Raw genomic sequence first — 19,363 nt, 5'->3', positions numbered from 1 at the left:
AGTGGGATACTGGGAGGAAACACAAGGAGGAGAGTGCAACAGGGGAGGCTTCCTGATTCATACTGAGAAATCCGGGCAATCAGTTAGTTTTCTTAGGTGCCTATACACAAATGCAAGAAGACTGGGAAACAAGCAGGAAGAACTGGAAGTCCTGGCACAGTCAAGGAACTATGATGTGATTGGAACAACAGAGACTTGGTGGCGTAACTTACATAACTGGAGCACTGTCATGGATGGGTATAAACTCTTCAGGAAGAACAGGCGGGGGAGAAAAGGTGGAGGAGTTGCATTGTATGTAAGAGAGCAGTATGATTGCTCAGAGCTCCAGTATGAAACTTATTTAGAAAAGCTGGACGAGCACAAGTCCATGGGGCAGGATGCACTGCATCCGAGTGCGCTAAAGGAGCTGGCGGATGTGATTGCAGAGCCATTGGCCATTATCTTTGAAAACTCAAGGCGATTGGAGGAGGTCCCGGATGACTGGAAAAAGGCTAATGTAGTGCCCATCTTTAAAAAAGGGAAGGAGGAGGATCCGGGGAACTACAAGCCAGTCAGCCTCACCTCAGTCCCTGGCAAAATCATGGAGCAGGTCTTCAAGGAATCAATTCTGAAGCACTTGGAGGAGAGGAAGGTGATCAGGAACAGTCAACATGGATTCACCAAGGGCAAGTCATGCCTGACCAACTTCTATGATGAGATAATTGGCTCTGTGGCTATGGGGAAATTGGTGGACGTAATGTACCTTGACTTTAGCAAAGCTTTTGATACAATCTCCCACAGTATTCTTGCCAGCTGGTTAAAGAAGTATGGACTGGATGAATGGATTATACGGTGAATAGAAAGCTGGCTAGATTGTTGAGCTCAATGGGTAGAATCATAGAATATCAGGGTTGGAAGGGACCTCAGGAGGTCATCTAGTCCAACCCCCTGCTCAAAGCAGGACCAATCCCCAATTTTTGCCCCAGATCCCTAAACAGCCCCCTCAAGGATTGAACTCACAACCTTGGCCAATGCTCAAACCACTGAGCTATCCCTCCCCTCAATCAATGGCTCAATGTCTAGTTGGCAGCGGAGTGCCCAAGAGGTTGGTCCTGGGGCTGGTTTTGTTCAACATCTTTATTAATGATCTGGACGATGGGATGGATTGCACCCTCAGCAAGTTCGCAGATGACACTAAACTGGGGGGAGAGGTAGAGATGCTGGAGGGTAGGGATAGGGTCCAGAGACACCTAGACAAATTGGAGGATTGGGCTAAAAGAAATCTGGTGATGTTCAAAAAGGAAAAGTGCAGAGACCTGCACTTAGGACAGAAGAACCTCATGCACTGCTACCGGCTGGGGACTGACTGGCTAAGCGGCAGTTCTGCAGAAAAGGACCCGGGGATTACAGTGATCGAGAAGCTGGATATGAGGCAGTAGAGTGCCCCTGTTGCAAAGATGGCTAACTGCATATTGGGCTGCATTAGTAGGAGCACTGCCAGCAGATCGAGGGAAGTGATTATTCCCCTCTATTCATCACTGGTGAGGCCACATCTGGAGTACCGCATCCAGTTTCGGGGCCCCCACTACATCTGCAGAAAAGATGTGGACAAATTGGAGAGAGTCCAGCGGAGGGCAACAAAAATGATTAGGGGGCTGTGGCTCATGACTTATGAGGAGACGCTGAGGGAACTGGGCTTATTTAGTCTGCAGAAAAAAAAGAGTGAGGGGGGATTCGATAACAGCCTTCAACTACCAGAAGCGGTGTTCCAATGAGGATGGAGCTCGGCTGTTCTCAGTGGTGGCAGATGACAGAACAAGGGGCAATGGTTTCAAATTGCAGTGGGGGAGGTCTAGGTTGGATATTAAGAAACACTATTTCACTAGGAGGATGGTGAAGTACTGGAATGGGTTACCTAGGGAGGTGGTGGAATCTCCATTCTTAGAGGTTTTTAAGGCCCGGCTTGACAAAGCCTTGGCTGGGATGATTTACTTGATGTTGGTCCTGCTTTGAGCAGGGGGTTGGACTACACCAAAGTGACCACTCTTCACAATGTGTATGATAATCAAGGTGGGCCATTTCAAGAGTGGTCACTTTGGATGGGCTATTACCAGCAGGAGAGTGAGTTTGTGTGTGTGGGGGGGGAGGGGGCGGAGGGTGAGAAAACCTGGATTTGTGCTGGAAATGGCCCAACTTGATGATCACTTTAGATAAGCTATTACCAGCAGGAGAGTGGGGTGGGAGGAGGTATTGTTTCATGGTCTCTGTGTGTATATAATGTCTTCTGCAGTTTCCACAGTATGCATCCGATGAAGTGAGCTGTAGCTCACGAAAGCTCATGCTCAAATAAATTGGTTAGTCTCTAAGGTGCCACAAGTACTCCTTTTCTATTTGCGAATACAGACTAACACAGCTGTTACTCTGAAAGCTATATTACAGTCATTCAAAAAAGTGACCGGTACAATGTAAAATTCAGAAGACAGAGTCTTAACACCACTGCTGTAGAAATCGAGTCCAGTCACTTTAGCCTTTTACATTTTACAGGCATTCAGTGTTAGTGCAGTAAAACCCGCTATAGTGGTCTCCTTCATACCACCTTTGTTTTGTGAAGATTTGTCCGTACCGAGATACTGAACATCAGCATGCACAGAATTAGGCAAGATTGGTAGCAGAGAGAGCAAAGCTACGACTAACTATGGAAAACACTGTAGAACTCCAGGTGAATCCCAAAACTTTCCAAGATCATTTAATTCACATTCACTTGCAAAAAATTTATAAGGGGCAAGCTGTGCTTTAGCTTCACGGCCAAACATAGGGATTTCCTCCAGAGGGAGCACCTGCTCTGATAACATTCACTTGTTTCACATCAAATACCCAAACTGCTTTCATAAATGACAGTCTGTGCTGCATGAACCTTGGTCCTCATCGAGCTGGTTTGGCAACACGCTCCTCAGTGTTGTAGTATTCCTTCAGTTTGTCTGCCATTTTCTTAAATACGCTTTGTAAAAATGCATTCCACTCTGCATCTTCCAGTGCTTTTCTTTCGCACTGTAGTCTGCCCAGTGTGTCAAATCCATTACAGTGTTATACAATTGATGGATTAAAAACAGAACACATGTCAAAAGATTTAATGGTTTTCATCAATGATTTGGCATTCCAAGCAATAAACTGCATGTCAAGTGGCAAAGTCATGACATTTAAAAGTGAGATAAGTCTGTCCATTACTTGAGTGTCAGGTGAAATCTCCATTTAACTTTCAATAAACTCTCAGTAGTCAGTGTGGTAAAGAACTGCTTCAAACCGCCAATTCCATCGTGGTTCTGGACACAGAGGCAGTTGGTCAGGATTAAATTGTTTTTCTTGCAAAGTCAGTCTTGAAATGCAGGTTGCGAGCTGGGCCCTGTTTAAACTTTTTTTTTTTCATTGCAGCAGTGAATGTATCAACTTTAGAAAAATGACCATGCCACTGATTGCTAGCGAGACTTAACAATATGCATATCACGTTACGTTCACCGAATTAGGAAGCAGCCCCTGTAGAACCTGATTATATGAACGAGTACAGTATGATGCACTGTCTGTTGCTATCCCGGACATCTTATTAAAGTCTAAATCAAAACAGGTCAGGCACTTAGTGACAGCATGTGACAGCTGAATAATTTACCAAGTTAAGAACAGAAATATCCAAAAGAAAGGACTCTAGCTTTTCTGAGCCACTCATGTGGACTAGAGCAATGACATTCAGTATGCAATTATCTTTGTCATCTGTTGACTTGTCAAACACAATGCATACAGAATCAGCTTTTTTCATAAGCTCTTTCAGCTCCTTTCTGTGTACTTCAAACACTTTGGGTAAGTAATCGTGGTGAAGCTTGTTAGCAGAAGACTGCTGCGCTGGGCATCACAAAATGGGGAAGAGATGGCCAGCCATCTGTGGAGATAGAGGTGGTTAGGGACTATTTAGAAAAGCTGGACGTGCACAAGTCCATGGGGCCGGACGAGTTGCATCCGAGAGTGCTGAAGGAATTGGCGGCTGTGATTGCAGAGCCCTTGGCCATTATCTTTGAAAACTCGTGGCGAACGGGGGAAGTCCCGGATGACTGGAAAAAGGCTAATGTAGTGCCAATCTTTAAAAAAGGGAAGAAGGAGGATCCTGGGAACTACAGGCCAGTCAGCCTCACCTCAGTCCCTGGAAAAATCATGGAGCAGGTCCTCAAAGAATCAATCCTGAAGCACTTACATGAGAGGAGAGTGATCAGGAACAGTCAGCATGGATTCACCAAGGGAAGGTCATGCCTGACTAATCTAATCGCCTTTTATGATGAGATTACTGGTTCTGTGGATGAAGGGAAAGCAGTGGATGTATTGTTTCTTGACTTTAGCAAAGCTTTTGACACGGTCTCCCACAGTATTCTTGTCAGCAAGTTAAGGAAGTATGGGCTGGATGAATGCACTATAAGGTGGGTAGAAAGCTGGCTAGATTGTCGGGCTCAACGGGTAGTGATCAATGGCTCCATGTCTAGTTGGCAGCCGGTGTCAAGTGGAGTGCCCCAGGGGTCAGTCCTAGGGCCGGTTTTGTTCAATATCTTCATAAATGATCTAGAGGATGGTGTGGATTGCACTCTCAGCAAATTTGCGGATGATACTAAACTGGGAGGAGTGGTAGATACGCTGGAGGGGAGGGATAGGATACAGAAGGACCTAGACAGATTGGAGGATTGGGCCAAAAGAAATCTGATGAGGTTCAATAAGTGCAGGGTCCTACACTTACGACGGAAGAATCCAATGCACCGCTACAGACTAGGGACCGAATGGCTAGGCAGCAGTTCTGCGGAAAAAGACCTAGGGGTGACAGTGGACGAGAAGCTGGATATGAGTCAGCAGTGTGCCCTTGTTGCCAAGAAGGCCAATGGCATTTTGGGATGTATAAGTAGGGGCATAGTGAGCAGATCGAGGGACGTGATCGTTCCCCTCTATTCGACACTGGTGAGGCCTCATCTGGAGTACTGTGTCCAGTTTTGGGCCCCACACTACAAGAAGGATGTGGATAAATTGGAGAGAGTCCAGCGAAGGGCAACAAAAATGATTAGGGGTCTAGAGCACATGACTTATGAGGAGAGGCTGAGGGAGCTGGGATTGTTTAGTCTGCAGAAGAGAAGAATGAGGGGGGATTTGATAGCTGATTTCAACTACCTGAAAGGGGGTTCCAAAGAGGATGGCTCTAGACTGTTCTCAATGGTAGCAGATGACAGAACGAGGAGTAATGGTCTCAAGTTGCAATGGGGGAGGTTTAGATTGGATATTAGGAAAAACTTTTTCACTAAGAGGGTGGTGAAACACTGGAATGCGTTACCTAGGGAGGTGGTAGAATCTCCTTCCTTAGAGGTTTTTAAGGTCAGGCTTGACAAAGCCCTGGCTGGGATGATTTAACTGGGAATTGGTCCTGCTTCGAGCAGGGGGTTGGACTAGATGACCTTCTGGGGTCCCTTCCAACCCTGATATTCTATGATTCTATGGGGGCACAACAACAACTCCTCCGGTCCCGCAGCTGCGGCGGGGGCACAGACCTCTCTGCCACCACCACAGACCTGGGGCTGGAGGAGCTCTCTGCCCCCTCCCATTCCAGGTGGGACCTAGGGAGGGGTTCGGTATAGCCCAAGGTTCACTATTGCGAAGGGCATTATACCAAGAGTGTACTGTATTGCCAAAGCTACTGTAATTAAGGTGGGAAGTACTAATGGGAAAAAAAAAAAAAGTGTTGCAAACTTCAAAATGTATGCAAAATTGTGGACTGTGCAAAGTAAACTGATTAAAATCAAAATTGTGGTGGAAACCTAATATTGTGGGAACAGCAATACTGAAAGTTAAATAGGGCCTATTGTGATTTAAACAGAGATTAATCACTCTTGGAAGGCACACAAATAATGTATAGCTCCAACTATAAGAATCAGTCTTCCACCTCTGAGTGTTTCCCATCTGTAATACTGGAAAAGTAATATGCTTAACCCACAATCCAAACATCACCTCCACGCATCCGTAGGTGCAAAAATCAATAACTGCCCCAAGCCAGCTACCAACACCTCTGGTCCCTTCCCCCAAATTTCTACAGTGCAGCTATGTGGTCAGTACAAAGATCTGCAGGACACCAAAAACAGGAAATGGGGAAAAAAGGTAAGAAACTTAATTTACTATCCAAACCAGTACTTCCTTCTTCCCAACCTTCACCTCTAACCTAGTTAGACTGTAAGCTTTTCAAGGCATGGACTGTAACTATGCACCTGTATAATATCTAGCACAACAGTTCTCCAATTTCAGCTAGGGCTTAAAAATGCTACCATCATTCAAACAAAACAATAAACCAGAGGGCTTTGACACAGAATGTAGGTCCCGCTTGCTACGGAATACACTGGGCCTTAACAAGTAGCACAGAGGATATGGCTTTAGTTAGAACTAAACTGGCGACCACAGGTGCTTTAGGCCACGATTCAGGAAAGCAATCCTACTCACAAAGGCACTTAAGCACGTGCTTAAATATTTTCCTGAATAGGAATGCTCTAACACAGAGACAGGCAAACTACGGCTCATGAGCCACATCCGGCCCGCAGGACCCTCCTGCCTAGTCCTTGAGCTCCCAGCCTGGGAGGCTAGCCCTCGGCCCCTCTCCTGCTATCCCCCCTCCCCGCAGCCTCAGCTTACTGTGCTGCCAGCGCTCTGGGTGGCGGGGCTGCGAGCTCCTGCCGGGCAGCGCTGCCCGGCCTGCCCCGGTGCTCAAGACTGTGCGGCAGCATGGATGGCTCTGGCCGGGTGGCATGGCTGCCAGTCCTGGTGCTCTGAGTGGCATGGTAAGGGGGCGGGGGGGTTGGATAAGGGGCAGTGGGTGCCAGGGGGCAGTCAGGGGACAGTTGGATGGGGTGGAGGTTGGCGGGGGGGGGGGGAGGAGTCAGGGAATTGGGGGGTTGAATAGGCGTGGAAATCCTGTGGGGCCTGTCAGGGGGTGGGGGTGTGGATATGGGTCAGGGCAGTCAGGGGATGGGGGGGTTGGATAGGAGGTGGAGTCCTGGGAGGGGGCGGTCGGGGGCAAGGAAGAGGTTTGGATTGAATGGGTCAGGGGTTCTGAAGGGGGCAAGAAGTGTGAAGGGGCGGATACAGGGCAGGGGCCAGGCTCTTTGGGGAGGCGCAGCCTTCCCTACCCAGCCCTCCGTACAGATTCAGAACCCTAATGTGGCCCTCAGGCCAAAAAGTTTGTCCACCCCTGCTCTAACAAGCATTTTCTTGAATTGGAGCCTTACACAAATTAAGAGCAGCTGTATAGAATATTCCGGATTCATAATCGTTCGCACTACTGCTGAGTGCCACCATTTCCTCTGCATTTGCTATATGACAGCTATGACAATGCACAGGCTCCATGCATAAGAACATGGAAATTCTGTAACATTCCTCCACATCTCTGAACATACACTCCTGAGGCTCAGAGACTGAGTAGAAGTCATTGACACTTGTATTTCACTATGTTCTCCAGGCAGCCTGCTCAGCATTTGCAATATTGTCCAAGAACCCCAGCTCAGAACCTTCTCTCCACTGAGGGAGCTCTGAGTTAGTTTCAGCAGCTCATACTTTTGGCTCTCCAAACCTTGGCTGTTACGTTGTTCTCTAGGCAGCACAGCCTACTCTTCTAATTCTTGCCCTGCTATAAAGCTACAGCTGGATTCTTACTTTGACTCCCTTATTCAAATCTGCTTGGCTCTATGAAACAATGCAGAAAGAATGCACTGTAATCCAGTTAACTCGTTCTTGTGTGGAAACATGGAGAGCCGAAGAAGGCCCTCACCCTACTTTAGGCCTTAGCGCAATATAAAGGTTAAATAATAAAGGTACAGACAAGTCTTGGCAGGGCTGAGACACAAAATGTCCAACACCCAAAACAGCAAAATTGCAACTTCCACAGCATCTTGAAAGGTGCCAATTTATCCAGACCGTAAACCACAGAATCCACAGGGTCCTGACTGAGAAGAGTGAGGCAGGTCAGATTTCTAAAAGGTACTGGATCCAAGCTATCTGAAAACTCAGGAAGAAAACCGTCAGTTGACACTCGGTTCACATTTTCACTGTTCCCTTTGCAACCATAAGGACCAGATTTTTTTTTAAAATTAAAACATTCTGTAGCATAATTCTGCAGCAAGAAATGAATACCACAGCCTTGGAATCATGGAACACACAGGGTCCTGACTGTAATCAAAAAGCTGTCAAGGATACACTGCGTACATTTGTGAAGATGCAAATCACCTTAATCAAAAACAGACATTCCCAGTTAGAATACACCAAATACCAACTAACAAACAAAATTAGAATCCCACCACCTATTTGTCTGCCATCATAGAGACAAGCTACAGCTCTCTCGTGTGCATGCATGCGCACACACACCTGAGTCCGCAGCTGACAAAGACAGCTAACCATACACATCTACAACTCATTAAGACAAAATGGCTCATGTTAACATTGCAAGCTGTTGGAGTCACAGCACTCTGCAACTCAAAATGTGTAATGCCAACAAGGATGACATTAGTCTTGTTTTTCTGTCTCTGTGTTAAGACAACATACATGTGGGTATTAATTACTGTACCACACTATGTGCTTACCTTTAAGACCTCCATTTTAAATCCACTGTCCGATGTAGGGCCATCAGGCATCTGTAGGGCCTGAACAAAGGCCTCTGTGAACTGCTGCACTACAGGAAAGATCAGGACTTTGGCTGCACCCTAGTCACAACAAATACAAGTAGTATTGAATTCTATACATTAGTATTACCATAGCACTTGGGTGTCTCAGACATGGACCAGGACACCACTGTGCCAGGCGCTGTACAAAAAGAACAAAAGGACAGTCTACAATAACTGGTAAATTTACATGCACACTATTAAAAGCTGAAGCTCACAGATAGCAATGGAAATCATACCCGTTATGTTGCCCCAAAACAAAGTAGAGGCTGATGACAACTGCTGTGCATTGAGGAGTCACATGCAGCTTCCGGGGGCGCCTCTTCACAATGACTGTCAAACTGACTGGCTTCTCAGTCTGGAAGCCAGCAACAATTGCAAAGCAGAACAAGCTTTTCAAAAACTGTCTTAAGTAATAAAAGCTGGCATGAGAATTGCTGTGTTGATTTCTCTGGGTAATATATACAAAAAGCATTTTGGCTGCACTGTAAATGGTGCTAGGTGGAGCAAGATTAAAATCTGCACTTTGGACAGAGTAAGAAAAATCAGACACATCAAAACTTACGCAATATTATAAAGGCACTGGTTGTGACTCCGTAAGAAAGACAGTTAAGTTCCACACTTAAAGCAGTACTTGTGGCACCTTAGAGACTAACCAATTTATTTGAGCATAAGCTTTCGTGAGCTACAGCTCACTTCATCGGATGCATACTGTGGAAAATACAAAAGATGTTTGCTTTTATACACACAAATCATGAAAAAATGGGTGTTTATCACTACAAAAGGTTCTCTCCCCCCCCACCCCACTCACCTGCTGGTAATAGCTTATCTAAAGTGATCACTCTCCTTACAATGTGTATGATAATCAAGGTGGGCCATTTCCAGCACAAGTCCAGGGTTTAACAAGAACGTCTGAGGAAGGGGGGGGGTTAGGAAAACAAGGGGAAATAGGTTACCTTGCATAATGACTTAGCCACTCCCAGTCTCTATTCAAGCCTAAGTTAATTGTATCCAATTTGCAAATGAATTCCAATTCAACAGTTTCTCGCTGGAGTCTGGATTTGAAGTTTTTTTGTTGTAATATCACAACTTTCATGTCTGTAATCGTGTGACCAGAGAGATTGAAGTGTTCTCCGACTGGTTTATGAATGTTATAATTCTTGACATCTGATTTGTGTCCATTTATTCTTTTACATAGAGACTGTCCAGTTTGACCAATGTACATGGCAGAGGGGCATTCAAATCCAGACTCCAGCGAGAGACTGCTGAATTGGAATTCATTTGCAAATTGGATACAATTAATTTAGGCTTGAATAGAGACTGGGAGTGGCTAAGTCATTATGCAAGGTAACCTATTTCCCCTTGTTTTCCTAACCACCGCCCCCCCCAACGCTCTTATTAAACCCTGGATTTGTGCTGGAAATGGCCCACCTTGATTATCATACATATTGTAAGGAGAGTGATCACTTTAGATAAGCTATTACCAGCAGGAGAGTGGGGTGGGGGGGAGAGAAAACCTTTTGTAGTGATAAACACCCATTTTTTCATGATTTGTGTGTATAAAAACAAACATCTTCTGTATTTTCCACAATATGGAAAAATGCATCCGATGAAGTGAGCTGTAGCTCACGAAAGCTTATGCTCAAATACATTGGTTAGTCTCTAAGGTGCCACAAGTACTCCTTTTCTTTTTGCGAATACAGACTAACACGGCTGTTACTCTGAAACTTAAAGCAGTATTCAACATCCTTGTTATTAGTTCCATACTCAAAGAGTAAGTGCTGAAATTTTGGGTGTGATATGCTATACTCTATTCTTCATATACAGAGAGTGAACCCTACCCTACTTTAGGGACAAAACTTAAGTCAACTTTAATTGTGGAGCCAATGTGACAGTCATGGAGCAGCTATATATTAATCTATTAACTGTGTAATAACCATAGGACTATTTTAAGTGACCTGGTCAGTGAGGTCTGTATAACTATGGTGGATTGCTGGAATTTCTTGTATGACTGTATTGATCTAATTTAAGAGAGGGATGTGGGTAGAGCAAACAAGAAAGCAGCACAAGAAATCTAAATAATAACACCCCAGCACACACCTGAAAGGCAATGGGACAAGCTTTTAGAAAGACACGGGCTTTCCCAGAGCCTGGGAATGGTAAGTCTCAGGGAAAAGCTAGATATATGTAGTCTGTCTTACTGTTTTTAAGATAAATATTTCAGAGAAATCCCTTCCTCTAAATAAATAATACCTTTCCTTAAGGAGGCTATCTTATCTCTTATCCCTGAGAGCAGAACTGCAGGGTCTGAACCTAAGTCAAACCTGCAGAGGTAATCACAGTTAATACTAGGGGATTGCAACCCAGGGCCTAGTCTGTCAATGGGAGAACAGAATGATTCCACCTGGACCCAGGTGACCGCCCAAGGCCCAAAACCTAAAGGGGGGTGCACTGGAAGAGATCAAGAGTCAGAGGTGCAATTCGCTCAGTAACTGTGACAGCCATGAGGAGGACCTCCAGAATGGACCATATGGTGCCTTCTTCCCCAAATTACAGCACTTAATCTGTGTCCTGAAAATGTTTTCTCACAAGTTCCAAGTAAATCTATTGATCAGTTTAGGAGTTAAAATTAAGTGTAAAGAAGCCAGTTGCATTGAGTTTTGCACTTGAAGTAGAGATTCGGCCACTTTGCATATTAGAGAAATATAACATTCTCCCCAACATTACAGTTGTATAGAATAAATATTCTAAGTTTCCAAACAGATGCTAATTTTACACCTGCTCAGAATAATTTCCTGCAATATACAATGAACTCATGAACTGAAAATCAAACTTACCTTCTCCAGCTCCTCCATGTTACAGATCATATGGGCACAGGTGGTGAAGATCTCTACTGCACGTGATCTGGTGCGAATACCATATACCTTTTAGAAAACATATAATATGTCTCAGGTGTGACAAGAAAAATGCTGGTGATACTAGGGAAGCGAAAGTGTGTTTAATCACTACCATTAACCATGCTCATATGTTATCCTTAACACACTTATTTCAGAGATTTCTCTTTCTTCAGCACAGTCTAAATTTGAACAAGTCACCAGCTAATTTCTTAACACTGAACAGTGAACCTGAAAACTCCTAAGAGACACTGTAGTAACCAAAACTGCAGGAAAAGGAGAGAGAGATATCAGAATCCAACACAATCTCATTCTCACTTACCTGAAATACCCTCTTAATGCATTCAGTAGGTCATCACAATATTTAATTACTTTCAAACACATGACATCTAGCTACATCTACATTTCTTTATTCCTTCAGAACAGGCACCTCCCTCCCTAACCTACTAACCAGCAATATGTTGTCATTTAGTTAGTACCACTAACAGTGAAGACAAATAGTTCTTTGCCATACCTCCGCCATTGTGAAAATTTTGTACATCTCAGGAAGAATAACAGGAGCGACAAGTGGCATCTGTGTGTCTGTCACTTCCCGGGTAAACTCTAGGAAGAGAAACAAGTAAAGAGGAGGGTCCCCATACATTTGAGCATTATCTCCCAGGTTCACACTCCAATTCAGTTCAGCCTCAACAATAGAAGTGATTTTATTCTTCGTTAAACTTTAATTTACACCAGTGTGTAGGGCCCTACCAAATTCAAGGCCATGAAAAACGTGTCACGGATTGTGAAATCTGGTCTCCCCCTGTGAAATCTGGTCTTGTGTACTTTTACCCTATAATATGCACATTTCAGGAGCGGAGACCAGCGTGTCTCAAACTGGGGGGCCTGACCCAAAATGGAGTTGCAGGGGGGTGACAAGGTTATTTAAGGGGGGTTGCGGTATTGCCACCCTTACTTCTGGGCTGCCTTCAGAACTGGATGGCCATCGAGAGGCAGCTATTGGTTGGGCGCCCAGCTCTGAAGGTAGTGCCCCGCCAGCAGCAGTGCAGAACTAAGGACGGCAATATCCTACCATGCCACCCTTATTTCTGCGCTGCTGCCTTCAGAGCTCAGTGGCGTCTGCTGACCAAGGGCCCAGCTCCGCAGGCAGCAATGCAGAAGTAAGGGTGGTAATACCAAGCCATGGCATCCTTACTTCTGCACTGCTGCTGGCAGGAGCTCTGCCTTCAGAGCTGGGCCCTCAGTCAGCAGCCGCCGCTCTCTAGCTACCCAGCTCTGAAGGCAGCACTTCCGCCAGCAGCAGCGCAGAAGTAAGGGTAGCAGTACCACAACCCCCCCTTACAAACTAGGTGTCAAGGTTCCTTCCCCACTCTGAACGCTAGGGTACAGATGTGGGGACCTGCATGAAAAACCTCCTAAGCTTATCTTTACCCGCTTAGGTCAAAACTTCCCCAAGGTACAAAATATTCCACCCTTTGTCCTTGGATTGGCCGCTACCACCACCAAACAAATACTGGTTACTGGGGAAGAGCTGTTTGGACATGTCTTTCCCCCCAAACTACTTCCCAAAACCTTGCACCCCACTTCCTGGACAAGGTTTGGTAAAAAAGCCTCACCAATTTGCCTAGGTGACTACAGACCCAGACCCTTGGATCTTAAGAACAATGAACAATCCTCCCAACACTTGCACCCCCCCTTTCCTGGGAAATGTTGGATAAAAAGCCTCACCAATTTGCATAGGTGACCACAGAGCCAAACCCTTGGATCTGAGAACAATGAAAAAGCATTCAGTTTTCTTACAAGAAGACTTTTAATAGAAATAGAAGTAAATAGAAGTAAAGAAATCACCTCTGTAAAATCAGGATGGTAGATACCATACAGGGTAATTAGATTCAAAACATAGAGAACCCCTCTAGGCAAAACCTTAAGTTACAAAAAAGATACACAGACAGGAATAGTCATTCTATTCAGTACAATTCTTTTCTCAGCCATTTAAACAAATCATAATCTAACACGTACCTAACTAGATTACTTACTAAAAGTTCTAAGACTCCATTCCTGGTCTATCCCCAGCAGAAACAGCATATAGACAGACACACAGACCCTTTGTTTCTCTCCCTCCTCCCAGCTTTTGAAAGTATCTTGTCTCCTCATTGGTCATTTTGGTCAGGTGCCAGCGAGGTTACCTTTAGCTTCTTAACCCTTTACAGGTGAGAGGAGATTTCCTCTGGCCAGGAGGGATTTTAAAGGGGTTTACCCTTCCCTTTATATTTATGACACTAGGTCTGCAGCCAGGCTCATTGATTTCAAGAATGTGGAGGAGTCTTGGAATTACTTTAAATCAAAGTTGCAGTTGGAGCCTGCATTCCAAGCAGAGGGAAAAAATTTGTAGGGACAATTTGCAGACTAAACTGGATGAACAAGCATTTCAGGCAGATTATTAGGGGCAAGAAGAAAGTCCACAAGGAATGGAAAAAGGAATGGACCAACAAGGAAAGCTCTCTCTTGGGGGTGTTTCTACACTGCAATTAAAAACCCACATCTGGCCCGTGCCAGTTGACTCAGGCTCACACAGCTCAGACTAAGGGGCTATTTAATGACAGTGTAGATGTTTGGGTTCAGATGGGAGCCTGGGCTCTAGAATCCTGTGAGATGGGAGGGTCCCAGAGCTTAGGCTGCAGCCCTGCAAGTCTGAGTGAGCTGGCATGGGCCACCTGTAGGTTTTTAATGGAAGTGTAGACATACCCTTGAGATCAGAAAGCATAAGGAAAAAGTGAGAACTGCCAAAAGGCAAGCAGAGCTAGCGCTTACATAGGAAATTAAAAACAGTAAAAGTTTCTTTAGCCCTGTAAATAAAAAGAAAGCAAGGAAAGGTGAGACCGCTAGGCGCTGAGGACAGGATGGCAATTAAAGATAATCTCGGTACAGCCCAACATCTGAACAAGTGCTTTGTTTCATTTTTTACTAAGGAAAATGAGGAGCTTGGGGGCAGCGGAAGGGTGGTAATGGGAATGAGGATATGAAAGAATAAATTACCAAATCTGAGGTGGACGCCAAACTCAAACAATATAATGGAAGAAGCTTACAAGAAGTGGAAGATTGGACAAATGACCAGGGAAGAGTATAAAAATATTGGTCAGGCATACAGGAGTGAAATCAGGAAGGCCAAATCACACCTGGAGTTGCAGCTAGCAAGAGATGTTAAGAGTAACAAGAAGAGTTTCTTCAGGTATGTTAGCAACAAGAAGAAAGCCAAGGAAAGGGTGGGCCCCTTACTGAATGAGGGAGGCAATCTAGTGACAGAGGATGTGGAAAAAGCTGAAGTACTCAATGCTTTTTTTTGCCTTTGTCTTCACGAGCAAGATCAGTTCACAGACTGCTGCACTGGGCAGCACAGCATGGGGAGGAGGTGACCAGCCCTCTGTGGAGAAAGAAGTGGTTCGGGACTATTTAGAAAAGCTGGACGTGCACAAGTCATGGGGCCGGATGCATCGCATCCGAGAGTGCTAAAAGAGTTGGCGGATGCGATTGCGGAGCCATTGGCCATTATCTTTGAAAACTCATGGAGATCCGGGAAAGTCCCGGACGACTGGAAAAAGGCTAATGTAGTGCCCATCTTTAAAAAAGGGAAGGAGGAGGATCCTGGGAACTACAGGCCAGTCAGCCTCACCTCAGTCCCTGAAAAAATCATGGAGCAGGTCCTCAAGGAATCAATTCTGAAGCACTTAGAGGAGAGGAAAGTGATCAGGAACAGTCAGCATGGATTCACCAAGGGCAAGTCATGCCTGACTAATCTAATTGCCTTCTATGACGAGATAAATGGCTCTGTGGATGAGGGGAAAGCAGTGGACGTGTTGTTCCTTGACTTTAGCAAAGCTTTTGACACAGTCACAGTATTCTTGCCAGCAAGTTAAAGAAGTATGGGCGGGATGAATGGACTATAATGTGGATAGAAAGTTGGCTAGATTGTCGGGCTCAACGGGTAGTGATCAATGGATCCATGTCTAGTTGGCAGCCGGTAGCAAGTGGAGTGCCCCAAGGGTCGGTCCTGGGGCCGGTTTTGTTCAATATCTTCATTAATGTTCTGGAGGATGGTGTGGATTGCACCCTCAGCAAGTTTGCAGATGACACTAAACTGGGAGGAGAGGTAGATACGCTGGAGGGTAGGGATAGGATACAGAGGGCTCTAGGCAAATTAGAGGATTGGGCCAAAGGAAATCTGATGAGGTTCAACAAGGACAAGTGCAGAGTCCTGCACTTAGGATGGAAGAATCCCATGCACCGCTACAGACTAGGGACCGAATGGCTAGGCAGCAGTCATGCAGAAAAGGACCGAGGGGTTACAGTGGACAAGAAGCTGGATATGAGCCAACAGTGTGCCCTTGTTGCCAAGAAGGCCAATGGCATTTGGGGCTGTATAAGCAGGGGCATTGCCAGCAGATCGAGGGACATGATTGTTCCCCTCTATTCGACATTGGTAAGGCCTCATCTGGAGTACTGTGTCCAGTTTTGGGCCCCACACTACAAGGAGGATGTGGAAAAATTGGAAAACATCCAGCGGAGGGCAACAAAAATGATTAGGAGACTGGAACATGTGACTTATGAGGAGAGGCTGAGGGAACTGGGATTGTTTAAGTCTGCAGAAGAGAAGAACGAAGGGGGATTTGATAACTGCTTTCGACTACCTGAAAGGGGGTTCCAAAGAGGATGGCTCTAGACTGTTCTCAGTGGTAGCAGATGACAGAACAAGGAGTAATGGTCTCAAGTTGCAGTGGGGGAGGTTTAGGTTGGATATTAGGAAAAACTTTTTCACTAGGAGGGTGGTGAAGCACTGGAATGGGTTACCTAGGGAGGTGGTGGAATCTCCTTCCTTAGAAGTTTTTAAGGTCAGGCTTGACAAAGCCCTGGCTGGGATGACTTAGTTGGGGATTGGTCCTGCTTTGAGCAGGGGGTTGGACTAAATGACCTCCTGAGGTCCCTTCCAACCCTGACATTCTATGATTCTATGAATGGGACTAAATTGGGAAACCTGGATAATCTCCACCCAAGAATATTAAAGGGGATGGCACATGAAATTGCAATCCCAATAGGAAGTATCTTTTATGAATCCATAAATGTGGGGGGTTGTACCCTATGGCAGGAGAACTGCAACTACAGTATCTTCATTAGAGAAAGGAAGAAAAAAAATGTGATTTAGGAAACTACAGCCCCATTAGTGTGACCTCAATTGTACGCAAGATCTTAGAACAAATTTTGAAGGAGTACTTAAGAACACAGAGGTAAACGGTAATGGGGATAAAATACAGCATGGTTTTAAAAAAGGTAGATTGTGCCAGACCAACCCCATCTTTTTCTTTGAGATAACTGATTTTCTAGACAAAGTAAATGCAGTACATGCAATCTGCCTGGATTTCACTAAAGCATTTGATACAGTTCCACATGGGAAGTTAGTTAACTTGGAGAAGATGGGGATTAATATGAGAATCAAAAGATGGCAAAGGAACTTGTTAAAGGGGAGAATAAAACTGGTCATGCTGAACGGTCAGGCTGGAGGAAGTTTATTAATGGAGTTCCTCAAGGATCAGTCTTGGGACCAATCTTAGTTAACATTTTCATTCATGACCTTGGCAGAAATTTAGACATGAAATTAGGCAACAGTTTCTAACCACCAGAGGAGTGAAGTTCTGGAATAGCCTTCCAATGGAAGCAGTGGGGGTAAAAACCAAACCTGTTTTAAGACTGAACTTGATACGTTTATGGAGGAAATGGTATGATGAGGTTGCCTACAGTGGCATATGGCGACTGCCACTAAGCAATATCTCCAATGACCAGAGACGGGACACTAGATGGGGAGGGCTCTGACTTACTACATAGAATTCTCTCTCAGGTATCTAATTGGTGGGTCTCACCCACATGTTCAAGGTCTAACTAATAGCCATATTTGGGGTTGAAAAGTGATTTCCCCCCAAGTCAGACTGGCAGTAACCCAAGTTTTTCACCTTCCTCTGTAGTGTGGGGAACGAGTCACTTGCTGGTTTGAACTGGAGTAAATCATGGATTCTCTGTAACTTGAGGTCTTTAAATCAAGATTTGAGGACTTCAGTAACTAAGCCAGAAGTTATGGGCCTATTAAAGGAGGGGGTGGGTGAGGTTCTATGGCCTGCGATGTGCAGGTGGGTCAGAATAGATGATCGTGCAGAAAAACCTGAGTGTCTCTGGATTAAGTTTAGAAGTGTGAGCAACAAGAGTGATGTAGTGGTGGGAGTCTGCTATAGACCACCGGACCAGGGGGATGAGGTGGATGAGGCTTTCTTCCGGCAACTCACAGAAGCTACTAGATCGCACGCCCTGGTTCTCATGGGTGACTTTAATTTTCCTGATATCTGCTGGGAGAGCAATACAGCGGTGCATAGACAATCCAGGAAGTTTTTGGAAAGCGTAGGGGACAACTTCCTGGCGCAAGTGCTAGACGAGCCAACTGGGGGGGGGGGGGGCTTTTCTTGACCTGCTGCGCACAAACAGGGAAGAATTAGTGGGGGAAGCAAAAGTGGACGGGAATCTGGGAGGCAGTGACCATGAGTTGGTTGAGTTCAGGATCCTGACACAGGGAAGAAAGGTAAGCAGCAGGATACGGACCCTGGACTTAAGGAAAGCAGACTTCGACTCCCTCAGGGAACGGATGGGTAGGATCCCCTGGGGGACTAACATGAAGGGGAAAGGGGTCCAGGAGAGCTGGCTGTATTTCAAGGAATCCCTGTTGAGGTTACAGGGACAAACCATCCCGATGAGTCGAAAGAATAGTAAATATGGCAGGCGACCAGCTTGGCTTAATGGTGAAATCCTAGCGGATCTTAAACATAAAAAAGAAGCTTATAAGAAGTGGAAGGTTGGACATATGACCAGGGAGGAGTATAAAAATATTGCTCAGGCATGCAGGAGTGAAATCAGGAGGGCCAAATCGCACCTGGAGCTGCAGCTAGCAAGAGATGTCAAGAGTAACAAGAAGGGTTTCTTCAGGTATATTGGCAACAAGAAGAAAGCCAAGGAAAGTGTGGGCCCCTTACCGAATGAGGGAGGCAACCTAGTGACAGAGGATGTGGAAAAAGCTAATGTGCTCAATGCTTTTTTTGCCTCTGTCTTCACTAACAAGGACAGCTCCCAGACTGCTGCACTGGGCATCGCAACATGGGGAGTAGATGGCCAGCCCTCTGTGGAGAAAGAGGTGGTTAGGGACTATTTAGAAAAGCTGGACGTGCACAAGTCCATGGGGCCGGACGAGTTGCATCCGAGAGTGCTAAAGGAATTGGCGGATGCGATTGCAAAGCCATTGGCCATTATCTTTGAAAACTCGTGGCGAACGGGGGAAGTCCCAGATGACTGGAAAAAGGCTAATGTAGTGCCAATCTTTAAAAAAGGGAAGGAGGAGGATCCTGGGAACTACAGGCCAGTCAGCCTCACCTCAGTCTCTGGAAAAATCATGGAGCAGGTCCTCAAGGAATCAATCCTGAAGCACTTACATGAGAGGAAAGTGATCAGGAACAGTCAGCATGGATTCACCAAGGGTAGGTCATGCCTGACTAATCTAATCACCTTTTATGATGAGATTACTGGTTCTGTGGATGAAGGGAAAGCAGTGGATGTATTGTTTCTTGACTTTAGCAAAGCTTTTGACACGGTCTCCCATAGTATTCTTGTCAGCAAGTTAAAGAAGTATGGGCTGGATGAATGCACTATAAGGTGGGTAGAAACTTGGCTAGATTGTCAGGCTCAACGGGTAGT

The 19,363-nt window shown here is 45.4% G+C and overlaps 1 protein-coding gene across 2 annotated transcripts in view; it reads right to left on the bottom strand.

Moving 5' to 3' along the window:
- The window catches only part of IPO9 (importin 9), a 164,258-nt gene that overhangs the window by 99,190 nt on the left and 45,705 nt on the right, over positions 1–19,363 (bottom strand). For both annotated transcript variants that reach the window (XM_074936110.1, XM_074936109.1), the window contains exons 5-7: positions 12,099–12,187; positions 11,528–11,614; positions 8,613–8,732 (exon numbers count right to left, since the gene is read on the bottom strand). In XM_074936110.1, the coding sequence (XP_074792211.1) occupies positions 8,613–8,732; positions 11,528–11,614; positions 12,099–12,187 (296 nt within the window). The remainder of the gene's footprint in view (positions 1–8,612; positions 8,733–11,527; positions 11,615–12,098; positions 12,188–19,363) is intronic.

Source organism: Natator depressus, chromosome 21, assembly GCF_965152275.1.
Source record: "Natator depressus isolate rNatDep1 chromosome 21, rNatDep2.hap1, whole genome shotgun sequence".
NCBI lineage: Eukaryota > Metazoa > Chordata > Testudines > Cheloniidae > Natator > Natator depressus.
The sequence above is the reverse complement of the archived record's forward strand: the minus strand, read 5'-3'. Positions and strand labels throughout refer to the sequence as shown.